Genomic DNA, 14,849 nt, shown 5'->3' with positions numbered 1-14,849 from the left:
AGGATATAGGTGTTGCAAAAGCGCCCAGAAAACAACTGTAAGTTGATGAAAACGGCCGTGTTTTTGTTTTTAGGTGTCTTGGTCATATCAGATTATACTTTTAATTTGTTTATTACAAAATGTAGATTGAAACATTAATGTACACAACTGTTTTTTTTGTTTGTTTTTTACTCTCCTATGTGTTAAAGTTTATCTGTAAAGGATCCTCAATGATGCTATTAACGTGGATGATCTATAAATGTCCTTAAATTATTGAAAAGACCACACTTGCTCATTCACCAACAATGCAGAGATGTCAGTTCTTGGGCGCTTTTGCAAAACCCATATTCCTCCACCAGGCGGTCACATGTTTTATGTGGGATCTGAAGGAACATATTAATTTTCATATTTGATTTGATGTTTTACCCCTATTTTGCAGTTACTGTATTCTTGCTTTGTATTACTTGCCAAAAATGTGGCGCCATACCAAGGAAAAAGGCAGTAACTGCAGATTCTTCAAAAACTATTCTGTCACAACTTGTGCTCTAGGTGTGTTAGATACACAGTATTTGGACAAATTGGAACCATTTGTTTCCCTGAACATGGATATACCAAACCCAAAGTAATCTGACCATTTTAGGCCAATATTTTCCACCCGGAAGTTGATGATTTTATGTGGTGCAGTATCTGTTTCAGTAGGCTGAGAAGTGCCAACAGAATTTTGTTGTACAGTTGTACAATGACAATAAAGTCATCTTAGTCTAATAAACACAAAGTGCTGAATGAAATGAATAAATTGGACACGTTTAAAATGAGTAAACATTGAATAACTTTTACAAGGAATACAACAACTATCAACATATTTATTGTTAAATAAATTATTTTATTATGCCTCGCGGCAACCATTTACATAGTGTATTAAATCATTTATTTTATTATTATGTGGGTAGGAAGTGAATTCCACACAGAGGGGCAACTAAGAAAGTATTCTCCCTGGGACCGGTGCTCTATCTTGAAGGTTTGCTGGAGGGTGGCATTTACAAACCTGAGGGATTAGAAGGGCGTGTGTGTGTGTGTGTGTAGAGAAAGACACAGAACTAGAGACCAAATTATGTGGATTTATTCACAAAGAATGAAGAACAAACAAATAAACAGAGGACCTGACCCGAGGGAAAGAAAAGAACACAAGGACAAAGTGACTGGTCTAACAAAATGGCTGCTGAAAAACTATCAGAGGTGTATAAAGTACTTGAAAAAAAAAACTAAGTTATTATTATTATTAGATCAGAATAATGCATTTAAAGATAAACTGTAACCAGTGAGAGTGCATTCTCACGCAAGTAAAAGTAGACATACCATAACTGAAAATGACTTAAAAGTCACCCATAGGAAAATAACTTCGTCGTAAAGTAGCTCACATTAAATGTACTTAAGTATCAAAAGTATCTTGTGAAAAAATATACTCAAGTATCAAAAGTACAAGTACAAGTACAAAGTATTTAGCATAAAAAGAAGCAAAACAACCACTTGTTTTGCTCGTGTGTTGTTTTATTTCACTTTCAGGTGAATAGATGTGGAATGATGAAACCAAAAAACACCTGAGCAAACATGTAGAGTGAGTGAATCAAGTGTCTTGTGTCTGCCTGAGAACAGAACTATACTAAAGCAAGTGTCGACCGTAAATGACCATTAGTGGCCTGGGCGTTTAATACACTCAATCAACTTGGAGCCCAGGCGTTTATAAGAACCAGGCAGGTATTTGCAACAGGCACCATGCATGGCACTCTGGTACTCTGAACTCGAAGCAACCAATTAACAGCCGGTAAACTCTCTGTGAATCTGTCACTCAACGTAACCACCCCCTCTTTTACGAAGTCTTAACAATACTAAAACGGTTGTGGTAAAAAAAAAAAAAATCCCCCCACAGTGTTCACGGAGGTGGAAACTATCGGTAGAGACCATAAAAATAAAAGGCGCCAGGCTGTAAATATGTTTTTTAAGCTGTAAAGTCGGCTATTTTAACAAGGAGCTCAATTGGAGTTGCTCCCTTCTGGTCTCAGCCCCCAGAGGCCGGACGGGAACTGCAGCTTTTTGAACGCGGAAGTGGTCTTCACTTGTAGAACCCACAACTCCCCCCTTCAATCAATCAATCAATCAGGCTTTATTTGTACAGCAGATGGTGTGAACCCCAATAACGGAGCAAGTGTGTGATGTGGAGATAAATGAACGGAAATCTATTCTTGAACGTATGGGAAACACTGTGATTGCCATAATTTGCCATAATTTTCCAGAGGGAGGTCATTTCACAATTTTCCAGCATAATATTTGGGAAGGCTCAGCCTTCCCTAGCCTCCATTACGCACCGCCCATGGGCGGAGCTGAGGCACAGGCACAGGCTTTCCCACCTAGACATAGGGAGAGAGAAAAAGGAGAGAGAACACAACCAGACCCTGTTGAGAGAGTTGGACGTAACAGAGAGTGAGTGAGTGAGTGAGTGAGTGATTGTGTTCATTACTCGTCATCCTCCACAACATTGCTCACAGGCAAAGACGACCAGAACACCCTCCTGTTTGGTGGCATGAGAGGACAAAGATTGTCGATAATGTCTCTCTTCCTGGCCTCCTCAACCCCTATATCCCGTGGTCGCAACAGAGTGGGCACTTTCATCTTGAATTTCTTCAAGAGGAAATCCAATTCTGTGAAGTCGGTCTCCGTATGGGAGAGCTTGAAAAACAGACTCTTGGAGCCACGGCGCACCTGAATCTCTGCCATCTCCCCAAGCTTTGGTGCCAGTGCTTTTTTGACCTTGGTAGTGGAATGGCCATCCCTCCAATCCAGCACATTGGCATTCTCCAGTTGGACAACATCCACTTTCCTGGAGTTGGAGCTTGCCACAACACTGACAAAGTCCTCGAAGTCGTACACCACACCACCTGGACGGTTCCTCATCTGCTGCTCAACACAGTGATGGAAACTGTCAGCGCTCGTAAAAGTGTGTCCCCGCTCAAAGAACTTCAGGGTGATGTCCTTCAGTGAAGTGGTGTCACTGTTGACAAGAGTGACAAGTGAGGATAGCAGGCACCAGTTTTTATTTTGCACACTGCAATTGTCCACCCAGAATATGGTGTGGCGTACATCCCTCTCCTTCTCCAATGCTGTGACATATGCTGATGTTATTTCTGCTGCACTTCGCCCTGCTGTTCCCTCGTGCCACAAGACAGAGATGGTGTTCTCTTCGTTTTTTCTCTTTCCCACTGAGGCAAATGTCTCATGGTATGTCACAATGCGGCGAGTAAATACAGAGGACTTGACTCCTGGCATGCGTGGCAGCATTATGACCTTCTGGAGGGCCACACTCCTAACTGACGCGTCGTCTGGCCAGTCCCTTTCTGCATCTGCCTGGTAGCAGCTGCAGCTCTCCAGGGCAGACTCCTTATGTTTTTGCCACCTTTGGCACTCCGGGCAATCTGTGTTTGCATTCTCTCCTGTGTGGCCTTTCACATGTTCAGCATGTTCCAAACAGTCCTCACATTCCTCCTCCCCAAGTTTGGCGAAGCTGATTTTCTTATCTTTTACAACCTTTTTGTACGTTTCATATGAGCAGGCGTTTCCTTTATCCAGGTAGTCTGAATGCATCATCTTTATTGTAATGTCACTGGGGAGGTACCGCCGATGTGGGGCATGCTCCTGTCTGTAGTGGCTCACACAAGAAAGGAAGGACTCAATGTGCTCATCAAGGGTCTTCACCTCCAGCTTGTTGACTGCAGCCTGCCTTCCTCTCTGGTCCGTGGGTGGAGCCAATGGCTTGGTGTTCGATTTGCCCATCATGGAAATGACTAGACGGTCATTTTTTGGGTTGTAGCCCAATGTAGAGAGGAAAAATATCTTACAGACCTGTCTTGGTGTTCCTTTGTCGTCTTGCAGTTGGTATATGAATGAACGGCCACGGCGACTTTCTGGGCCAGCTGTCATTCTTTTGGTTGGCAGTGGGGTTATTGAGTTAACCATCCATGATCTTTTTTCTGCATCCGTCATCTCCCAGTATTTACTCCATATGTCCCTCCGCCTTTCGTCTGAAATGTGCTCTTTACACTTTCTTCTACATTTGTCTCCACATGGCTCTTTCATTGGTGGACATGATTTGCCTTTCCTCCCTTCCGTCTCAGGCTGTGGCCCTGGCTCTTGACCTCCTTCCACTGAGTCTCCAAGTTCCACTTCAGTCAAAGTCATCGTCGGAGTATGGTTTGGGGTTGGTACATAGTCTGGGTCTGTAATGTCATCGTCATACAGGTTGTCCACGATGGTCCACTCCATCTCTTCAGCAGGTGGTAGGTCTTTCTGCCTCTTTGATGGAATTTCTTCACCTACATCTTAAATGAAAAAGACAGAAAATCAGTGGCATGTATGTAAAACCACAGTAGTGCTCAAATAAATGAATGTAACATTGCATACAATAATACATATGATAGATCTGTCTGTCTGTCTGTCTGTGTCTATCTGTCTCTGCCTCTTGTCTTTTTGCCACCCAGAGAGCATTCTGCAGTGACATCTGAGTACCGTGACGTCATATGCATACCCTCTATAGAAGAGAAACACACATTTCAAACTCAACTCAAACTCAAAAGTACTTTATTATTCCGTTAGGAACTTCAGGACCACTGACTTGTATCATCAGAACAGACTTGTGATTTTCAGCCTCCTTTCATATTTAATAGAGGAGGGACAATACCTAATACTTTCAGTCAGTCAGTCAGTCAGATAGAGGCTAAAAACATACTATTTTCATGAAGAGTGGAAAACACCGCTTTGTTTTACGATCGTAAAGAATTAATGTTACACAACATGAGTAGCTCTCGGCCATTTTCATTTTGTGAAAGTAGCTCTCAGAAGGAAAAAGGTCCCTGCCCTATAGTCATAGCAGTAGGTTCGTTACCTTTAATTGTCGGTGCAAGCTATTTTTAGAACGGCGGAGCAGAGCCGTGAGCTGCTCAGAGCTACGCTACGGAGGCTCATTATGGGATTTCTTGGTTTCCCTCATCAAACTCATCAAATACACAATCCAACAACTCCACAACGCTCGGTGGACAAGTTGTGAGCTGCATATTCACCACACTATGAGATACCGTAATTATGCTGGTGGATGGAGATGTGGCATCTCTTCAGCACGAGTGGGCTGGGGTCGCAGCGCTTCACCGCATGCCTCTTCTCCACCGTGACCACATCGATCTCCTCCTCTTCCTCCTGGTCCTCCTCTTCCTCCTGGTCCTCCTCATCCTCATCCTCATCCTCATCTCCATCCTCATCTTCTGTAACAACAACAAAAAAAACCACCACAGTCACACTCTGCTCCATCATCAAAGCTGTAATCATTGACTTAAAATGCAGTGGCACAGTTAAAGCAGATAACAGCGGCACGGCCGTTTCGGCTAATGCTGTGTTCAAGGCAGGCTTTTGAAACCGTAAGTTACAGCTTCAAGTCACAACTACGACTTGGTAGCGTTCCAGGTAACCCGTAGCTCGTGTTTTTACCGTCCTGTTGTCTGTGAAAGTTCCCTATAACGGCCACTCGTAACTTCCGACCCGTGAACTCGTACCAGATCGAACTGGTATGACTTCACAGGAAGGAAAAACACAAAGTACGAGTTTCCTTGAACGCACCATGAGTTAGCAGCCCCCGCCCTTGTCAGGCATCAATTGGTCCTCGTGCTACGTCACCACATTCACGCGCATCCCTTGGCTGCACACACAGCCCTTCATGCCGTTCTCTCCCCTCATTGGATAACACTTGTATCCCACAAGGAAAATTTTCTCCTCGGGTTACAGCAGAGCAGAGTGACGGAGAGACTCGTGTTTAGGCTGAAATACTTCATGTAAGTGATTGCTGACGGAAAATAGGACTATTTAGGACTTATATTAACAAAAACATTCCACTGATATCTGCTTTAAGTGATGCAAGGGGTACAATCTCTGCAGCCCACTCCCCACTCCCCTTCCACTAGGGCTGACCCGATTATCATATTTGGATAATCGAAGCTTCGCGGACACAAAATCGATTTAAATCGAAGCTTCGACAGCCGGGGGGGGGGGGGGGTTGCGACGGCGGCAACCGTAACGTCTGACCGGGGGGCGCGATCATAGCGGAAATAATGAACAATGAAAGTAATGGCAAACAAACACTGCATATCTCCAAAATCAGGCAGGTTTCCAGGATTCCAAGTCGCCTACTCATTTTAATGTAACAATTGCAGATGAGAACCGGTGTCAAAAAGGAAAAAAGGAAGGAAAAAAAACAATCGATCACGGACTTCATGATCGATTACCATGCCAACGAACGAAGCTTCAAATTTTTTGGGTCAGCCCTACCTTCCACATCAGTTGATTGCTGAACATGCAGCCACACACTAAAGCCAATCCAACAACATGACATGTCTGCATGTCTATACTGCCCTACAAAGCAAAAAGGCAGTAACTACCCAGAGTTCTGAACAGAGAAAAATGACTTTAAAGTTATCCTGTTGTCCAGCCTAAGTAGTTGTAGGTAGATTATTGGACATGTGGCAGTTTTGTTACTTTGTATTAGCTTATTCTTTGTACATATTAATTTTCATATTTGATTCGATGTTTTACCCCTATTTTGCAGTTACTGTATTCTTGCTTATGTTTTACTTGCCAAAAATGTGGCATCATACCAAGGAAAAAGGCAGTAACTGCAGATTCTTCAAAAACTATTCTGTCACAACTTGTGCTCTAGGTGTGTTAGATACACAGTATTTGGACAAATTGGAACCATTTGTTTCCCTGAACATGGATATACCAAACCCAAAGTAATCTGACCTTTTTAGGCCAATATTTTCCACCCGGAAGCTGTTCTGGTGCTGAAATTGCTGCTTAAAGTGTCTTACATTGCTAAGCTGTATCGAGGCCAAAATGGGGACAATTTGTTTTGAATAGGACCACATTATTATGTGTGAGTATTATAATATGTATCTGGGTGTTTCTATATCTGTAATGTATCTACTATACCTACAACAAATCACATTAATGTTGAAGTACTGCAAAACAACTTAAAGGTTAGGTCTGGAGTTTTGTGCCCAAAAATAAACATTAGACTTGTACAAATGAAATCCGTCTTAATCATCACCTATTGGCTTCTAGTCCTGTGTGGTGGGGGCTGTGTCTGCAGCCCTCCTTCCTCCTGCCTGTATTTTGGTCTTTTGCTCTGTTTTGTTCAGGTTTTGTTGTGCACGTGGACGTTTCTGGGTGGAGCTAGAGAGTCGCCAGAGAGAGCATAGATATCTATGGCGGGAGAGTCGGTATTTTCAGCCAATGACGGAGCTCAGGTGAAGCTCATAAACTGTAAAAAGAATGGACGTAGCGTCCGTGACGTCACCCATTGGTTTTGGTGAGTCTGTTTTGTGCCGCTACTACGGGGGTTTGAACCGCGCCATGTTGGATTCTACTTGCCATATTTGGAGCGGTGCGGCCGTTGGCCGGCCGAGAGCCTGCCCACCGGCCTCGTAGCAGCGGTCTCCGGACCTGTCACTCAACGGTTCTGCGCCCTAATTGGCCAGAACTTTAAACCTAATATTAGTAAAACGGTAGAGTTTAAAAAAAATTCACCCCCCTCAGAGTGTGTGCGGGGGTAGAAACTATCGGTTGAGACCAAAAAAATAAAATGTACCAGGCTGTAAATATGTTTTTTTAAGCTGTAAAATCGGCTATTTTAACATGGGGCTCAATTGGAGTTGCTCCCTTCTGGAGCCAGCCCCCAGCGACAGCCGGGGGGATTGCAGTTTTTTGAACGCGGAAGTGAGCTTCACTTCTCAGACCGACAACTGCCCCCTTGGTGAAGCTACGTGCAGCAGAGTAGGAGGCTCAGAGCTGCTAGCTGCACTAGCTGTCTCTGATGCTAACGAGTGCTAGCAGCTACCACGTCTCTCTCTGTCTCAGCAGCAGCAGTCACCGCAAAGAAAAAGAAATACAGTCTGAGTGAAGCGCTGGAGCCGCAGACCGATTCCCCACCGTCACCGACACTGGTAACAAGTATGAGGACCGTTGTAGTGAGCTAGCTCTATGCTAACTTCGGCTAGCAGTAGCGGTTAGCATCCACCGCTAACACCCGCTTCCTAGCTCACAACAACGGCATAAAAACATACACGGAGGCTCCCGGTGTTGGCGAATCGTCGGCTAATCGGCCCACGGCTCCAGCGCTTCTTTCGGACTGCATTTCCTTTCCTTTGTTGTCATGACAACTGCTGCTGTCTGGGGCAGGAGGCTACACAACTTAGCCCGAGAGGAGGGGCCCAGTTTCAATGTTTTGTTTACAAACTGCAACGAACAAAACTCCAGACCCTACCTTTAACTTTAAAGCAATATATAGGTAAGTTAGGCTAACTCCAATCCAACAGAAGCAAAACAAAACAATTTTGCCTTAGTTTTTCTAAGGCTTTTCCGCTCTTGTGATGATAACTAAGATAACAACTTGATGATTTTATGTGGTGCAGTATCTGTTTCAGTAGGCTGAGAAGTGCCAACAGAATTTTGTTGTACAGTTGTACAATGACAATAATCATTTAGTATCATCAGAACAGACCTGTGATTTTCAGCCTCCTTTCATATTTAATAGAGGAGGGACAATACCTAATACTTTCAGTCAGTCAGTCAGTCAGATAGAGGCTAAAAACATACTATTTTCATGAAGAGTGGAAAACACCGTTTTGTTTTACGATCGTAAATAATTAATGTTACAAAACATGAGTAGCTCTCGGCCATTTTCATTTTGTGAAAGTAGCTCTCAGAGGGAAAAAGGTCCCTGCCCTATAGTCATAGCAGTAGGTTTGTTACCTTTAATTGTCGGTGCAAGCTGTTTTTAGAACGGCGGAGCAGAGCCGTGAGCTGCTCAGAGCTACGCTACGGAGGCCCATGGGATTTCTTGGTTTCCCTCATCAAACTCATCAAATACACAATCCAACAACTCCACAACGCTCGGTGGACAAGTTGTGAGCTGCACATTCACCACACTATGAGATACCGTAATTATGCTGGTGGATGGAGATGTGGCATCTCTTCAGCACGAGTGGGCTGGGGTCGAACCGCTTCACCGCATGCCTCTTCTCCACCGTGACCACATCGATCTCCTCCTCTTCCTCCTCCTGGTCCTCCTCATCCTCATCCTCATCTCCATCCTCATCTTCTGTAACGTCAACAAAAAAAAACAACAACAGTCACACTCTGCTCCATCATCAAAGCTGTAATCATTGACTTAAAATGCAGTGGCACAGTTAAGTGATGCAGGGGGTACAATCTCTGCAGCCCACTCCCCACTCCCCTTCCACTAGGGCTGACCCGATTATCATATTTGGATAATCGAAGCTTCGCGGACATAAAATCGATTTTAATCGAAGCTTCGACAGCCAATGTAACAATTGCAGATGAGAACTGGTGTCAAAAAGGAAAAAAGGAAGCAAAAAAAACAATCGATCACGGACTTCATGATCGATTACCATGGCAACGAACGAAGCTTCAAATTTTTTGGGTCAGCCCTACCTTCCACATCAGTTGATTGCTGAACATGCAGCCACACACTAAAGCCAATCCAACAACATGACATGTCTGCATGTCTATACTGCCCTACAAAGCAAAAAGGCAGTAACTACGCAGAGTTCTGAACAGAGAAAAATGACTTTAAAGTTATCCTGTTGTCCAGCCTAAGTAGTTGTAGGTAGATTATTGGACATGTGGCAGTTTTGTTACTTTGTATTAGCTTATTCTTTGTACATATTAATTTTCATATTTGATTCGATGTTTTACCCCTATTTTGCAGTTACTGTATTCTTGCTTTGTATTACTTGCCAAAAATGTGGCATCATACCAAGGAAAAAGGCAGTAACTGCAGATTCTTCAAAAACTATTCTGTCACAACTTGTGCTCTAGGTGTGTTAGATACACAGTATTTGGACTAATTGGAACCATTTGTTTCCCTGAACATGGATATACCAAACCCAAAGTAATCTGACCATTTTAGTCCAATATTTTCCACCCGGAAGCTGTTCTGGTGCTGAAATTGCTGCTTAAAGTGTCTTACATTGCTAAGCTGTATCAAGGCCAAAATGGGGACAATTTATTTTGAATAGGACCACATTACTATGTGTGAGTATTAGATTAATGTGTATCTGGGTGTTTCTGTATCTGTAATGTGTCTACTATACCTACAACAAATCACATTAATGTTGAAGTACTGCAAAACAACTTAAAGGTTGGGTCTGGAGTTTTGTGCCCAAAAATAAACATTAGACTTCTACAAATGAAATCCGTCTTAATCATCACCTATTGGCTTCTAGTCCTGTGTGGTGGGGGCTGTGTCTGCAGCCCCCCCTCCTCCTGCCTGTATTTTGGTCTTTTGCTCTGTTTTGTTCAGGTTTTGTTGTGCACGTGGACGTTTCTGGGTGGAGCTAGAGAGTCGCCAGAGAGCATAGATATCTATGGCGGGAGAGTCGGTGTTTTCAGCCAATGACGGAGCTCAGGTGAAGCTACGTGCAGCAGAGTAGGAGGCTCAGAGCTGCTAGCTGCACTAGCTGTCTCTGATGCTAACGAGTGCTAGCAGCTAGCACGTCTCTCTCTGTCTCAGCAGCAGCAGTCAGTACCGCAAAGAAAAAGAAATACAGTCTGAGTGAAGCGCTGGAGCCGCAGACCGATTCCCCACCGTCACGACACTGGTAACAAGTATTAGGGCCGTTGTAGTGAGCTAGCTCGATGCTAACTTCGGCTAGCAGTAGCGGTTAGCATCCACCGCTAACACCCGCTTCCTAGCTCACAACAACGGCATAAAAACATACACGGAGGCTCCCGGTGTTGGCGAATCGTCGGCTAATCGGCCCACGGCTCCAGCGCTTCTTTCGGACTGCATTTCCTTTCCTTTGTTGTCATGACAACTGCTGCTGTCTGGGGCAGGAGGCTACACAACTTAGCCCGAGAGGAGGGCCCCGTTTCAATGTTTTGTTTACAAACTGCAACGAACAAAACTCCAGACCTTTAACTTTAAAGCAATATATAGGTAAGTTAGGCTAACTCCAATCCAACAGAAGCAAAACAAAACAATTTTGCCTTGCCTGATGATAACTAAGATAACAAGTTGATGATTTTATGTGGTGCAGTATCTGTTTCAGTAGGCTGAGAAGTGCCAACAGAATTTTGTTGTACAGTTGTACAATGACAATAATCATTTAGTATCATCAGAACAGACCTGTGATTTTCAGCCTCCTTTCATATTTAATAGAGGAGGGACAATACCTAATACTTTCAGTCAGTCAGTCAGTCAGATAGAGGCTAAAAACATACTATTTTCATGAAGAGTGGAAAACACTTTTTACGATCGTAAAGAATTAATGTTACAAAACATGAGTAGCTCTCGGCCATTTTCATTTTGTGAAAGTAGCTCTCAGAGGGAAAAAGGTCCCTGCCCTATAGTCATAGCAGTAGGTTTGTTACCTTTAATTGTCGGTGCAAGCTGTTTTTAGAATGGCGGAGCAGAGCCGTGAGCTGCTCAGAGCTACGCTACGGAGGCCCATGGGATTTCTTGGTTTCCCTCATCAAACTCATCAAATACACAATCCAACAACTCCACAACGCTCTGGTGGACAAGTTGTGACCTGCACATTCACCGCGCTATGAGATACCGTAATTATGCTGGTGGGTGGAGATGTGGCATCTCTTCAGCACGAGTGCGCTGGGGTCGCACCGCTTCACCGCATGCCTCTTCTCCACCGTGACCACATCGATCTCCTCCTCTTCCTCCTGGTCCTCCTCTTCCTCCTGGTCCTCCTCATCCTCATCTTCATCTCCATCCTCATCTTCTGTAACGGCAACAAAAAAAAACACCAACAGTCACACTCTGCTCCATCATCAAAGCTGTAATCATTGACTTAAAATGCAGTGGCACAGTTAAGTGATGCAAGGGGTACAATCTCTGCAGCCCACTCCCCACTCCCCTTCCACTAGGGCTGACCCGATTATCATATTTGGATAATCGAAGCTTCGCGGACATAAAATCGATTTTAATCGAAGCTTTCACAGCCAATTGAACAATTGCAGATGAGAACCGGTGACAAAAAGGAAAAAAGGAAGGAAAAAAAACAATCGATCACGGACTTCATGATCGATTACCATGGCAACGAACAAAGCTTCAAATTTTTTGGGTCAGCCCTACCTTCCACATCAGTTGATTGCTGAACATGCAGCCACAGACTAAAGCCAATCCAACACCATGACATGTCTGCATGTATACCCTGCTGGAAACCCTACTGCTAATCACGGGAATTAAAACATCAACTGTTCCCTCTAATTATCACAACATTGGCTGACATGGAGCTCCATTGGATGCACAACCCTCCACACTCTTCAGAGAGGAGATATATACCTATTCCTAAATTTGCATGGACGGGTTCGTGGAACACAACTCACCTGAGTCACTACAATAACAACTGTTGCTGCCGCTGTTTGGTGGCGTGTCCAGTGTCAAATCCGGGAAAACCACCGATGGATCAATGCACTCCGACGGGGATAGGTTGAAGTCTGGCAGGTAGCTGCTGTTCATCCTCCACGGTGTAGCACCGGCGGGATCCGAGCTGTCAACGGCCGCCGCCGCCGCCGCCGACTCTTTTGTGGCGGCGTGCAGGGAGGCAAGCCTCTCGGAGACCACTTTCTGCAGCTTGGCTACCATGAAGGAGCCGCTCCACATGCTCCACATGCAGTCCTGGATGATGAAAGACTGGGAGTAGTCGGCGTCGCAGGTGATGCTCTGGTTGACCACATCATCGCCCAGCTGATCCACCGCGGATGGGAAGACGGGGCTTGACAGGGACAGCCGGCGGCGGCTCGGGGAGAGGGGAGGGGTCGGCAGTTCCAATGTCGGAGGCTGAAGCTGCTGAGAGGAGAAATCCTCCTCCTCGTTATCATGGTAGAAACACGGTTGCAGAGAGTCGTAGTCATAGTTTTTACTCGCTAAACTTGAATTCAGCTGCATGTGTCCGGCGTGTGTGTCCTTATAGCGGAGCTGTGTGGAGAGGAGAGAGCGATTAGTGGGTGTTGTTTAAGATATACATATAGTGACCTCCTGAAACAATGAAAAGAGGTAATAGAACGCAAAGAAGGAGGGAGATTATTCCAATCAAATGGGGCTTTATATTGAAATGACCTTTTACCAACCTCTTTTGAGAATGTAGGAACAAAGAAAAAAGGGAAGTTCATGTGTCTAAGTGGGTATGGCGAATTATATGGAATCATAAGTTCTTTTAAATAAGGAGGACAATTAAAATGAATACATTTGAAAAGAAAATGAAACCAATGAGATTGCCTTCTTGATTTGGGTTGTAACCAGTTCAATGAATCAAACAAAATGAGACAATGATGAGTTCTAAAAGGACATCTCAGAACAAATCTACATAAGGAATTAAATAATATAGTCAGAGATTTAAGATGAGTGTCAGAGGTGTTTTGATAAACAATATCAACATAATCAACAAGTGGTAGTATCAGTTGTGTGATTAACCTTTTTCTGACAAACACATTTGCTTGTCCTTAAAAATGGACAGAGGTTTATTTATTTATGGATATATGTCTATAGGCATATGTATTGTTGATGTTGTGTGTTCTATGTATATGTTTGTTCAGGGACCCCCTTGAAAATGAGATGCTACGTCTCAAGGGGCTATCCTTTCATAAATTCAAATAAAAAAAAAATGCAAATAAAATCAAGTAAACATTTTTTCCTGTAAACCAAGGGCAGGCACATTAGCAGCAGTAAAACAGTAAACAAAACAAATATTAAGTGCATTTGTGACATTCAGTGGTCAACTTTTTTTTTTTTTATATATATATAAACTTTATTTACACAAAGTAGTGTACAAGGCAACTGTCAATACGAACACAGAATGCTCGAGGTAATGCACTTTGGGAAAATAACAAAACAAAGAAAAAAACAACAACATAATAATGACAATAGTGCATGAATCAAGTAAGAGAGCAACAGAGTGGAAATGCTATAATGCTCATATTTACATTATGACAGGTATTAAAAAAAATCATAAAAAATATTAAATGTGTTAAAACACAATAAAAAGAGGTGTGTGTCGTAGAGCAAGCTTAGACCTACCATCCTGTGTTGATTCTGAGCCAACAGGTCACATGACCTGGGAGTTATTGAGCTATAATGCTCATAATTACAGTATAAAACACATTAAAAATTCATAAAAAAATATTGAATGTGTTTGAATGCAATAAAAAGTGGTTGCTCTATGACACACACCAGCCAAAAGAATCTGAATTTTTATGAATTTTTAATACCTGTCCTAATGTAAATATGAGCATTAGAGCTGAACTCCCAGGTCATGTGGCCTGTTGGCTCGGAATCAACACAGGATGGTAGATCCAAGCCTGCTCTATGACACACACCTGTTTTTATTGTGTTTGAACACATTTAATATTTTTTATGAATTTTTAATACCTGTCATAATGTAAATATGAGCATTATACTGCCATACTAAAGCCAGTAGCCGCAGTAACTACGTAAACAGTGAAACTGAGAAAAATGGCTTTAAAGTTTTTTGATTTGCCTTCCAAATGTGTTGTAGGTAGATTAGTGAAAATACACAGATTTGACAGGTTTTCATGAAGTAATATTAATGCAATTAAATATATGACCACATATTTTACATTTTACCCCTAAAAAGCAGATACTGCGCTCTGGTGCCAGTTTCCTTAGACAGGTAATGCTGAGGCAAAGTGCAGTAACTACAATGTTGTTGTTTTCTTCCAGCTTTCATTACTTTACTATCTTTGGCCACCTCAAAAATGATTAATAATTTGACAGTACA

General features: G+C 43.2%; 1 protein-coding gene across 1 annotated transcript; it reads right to left on the bottom strand.

Moving 5' to 3' along the window:
- Positions 1-2,215: 2,215 nt before the first annotated feature.
- Positions 2,216-13,001, bottom strand: LOC146963197 (uncharacterized). Its single transcript, XM_085767670.1, has 3 exons — positions 12,439-13,001; positions 11,655-11,831; positions 2,216-4,349 (listed from the first exon to the last, which is right to left on the bottom strand). The coding sequence occupies exons 1-3, from the start codon at positions 12,998-13,000 to the stop codon at positions 2,491-2,493; spliced, it is 2,598 nt and encodes an 865-aa protein (XP_085623796.1). The 5' UTR covers position 13,001; the 3' UTR covers positions 2,216-2,490.
- Between the last annotated feature and the right edge of the window lie 1,848 nt (positions 13,002-14,849).

The sequence above is a fragment of the Trachurus japonicus genome, chromosome 22, assembly GCF_045865225.1.
Source record: "Trachurus japonicus isolate A0001 chromosome 22, Traja_1.0".
Classification (NCBI taxonomy): Eukaryota; Metazoa; Chordata; class Actinopteri; order Carangiformes; family Carangidae; genus Trachurus; species Trachurus japonicus.
Note: the sequence above shows the minus strand (reverse complement) of the source record. Positions and strands in the feature narration are given on the sequence as shown.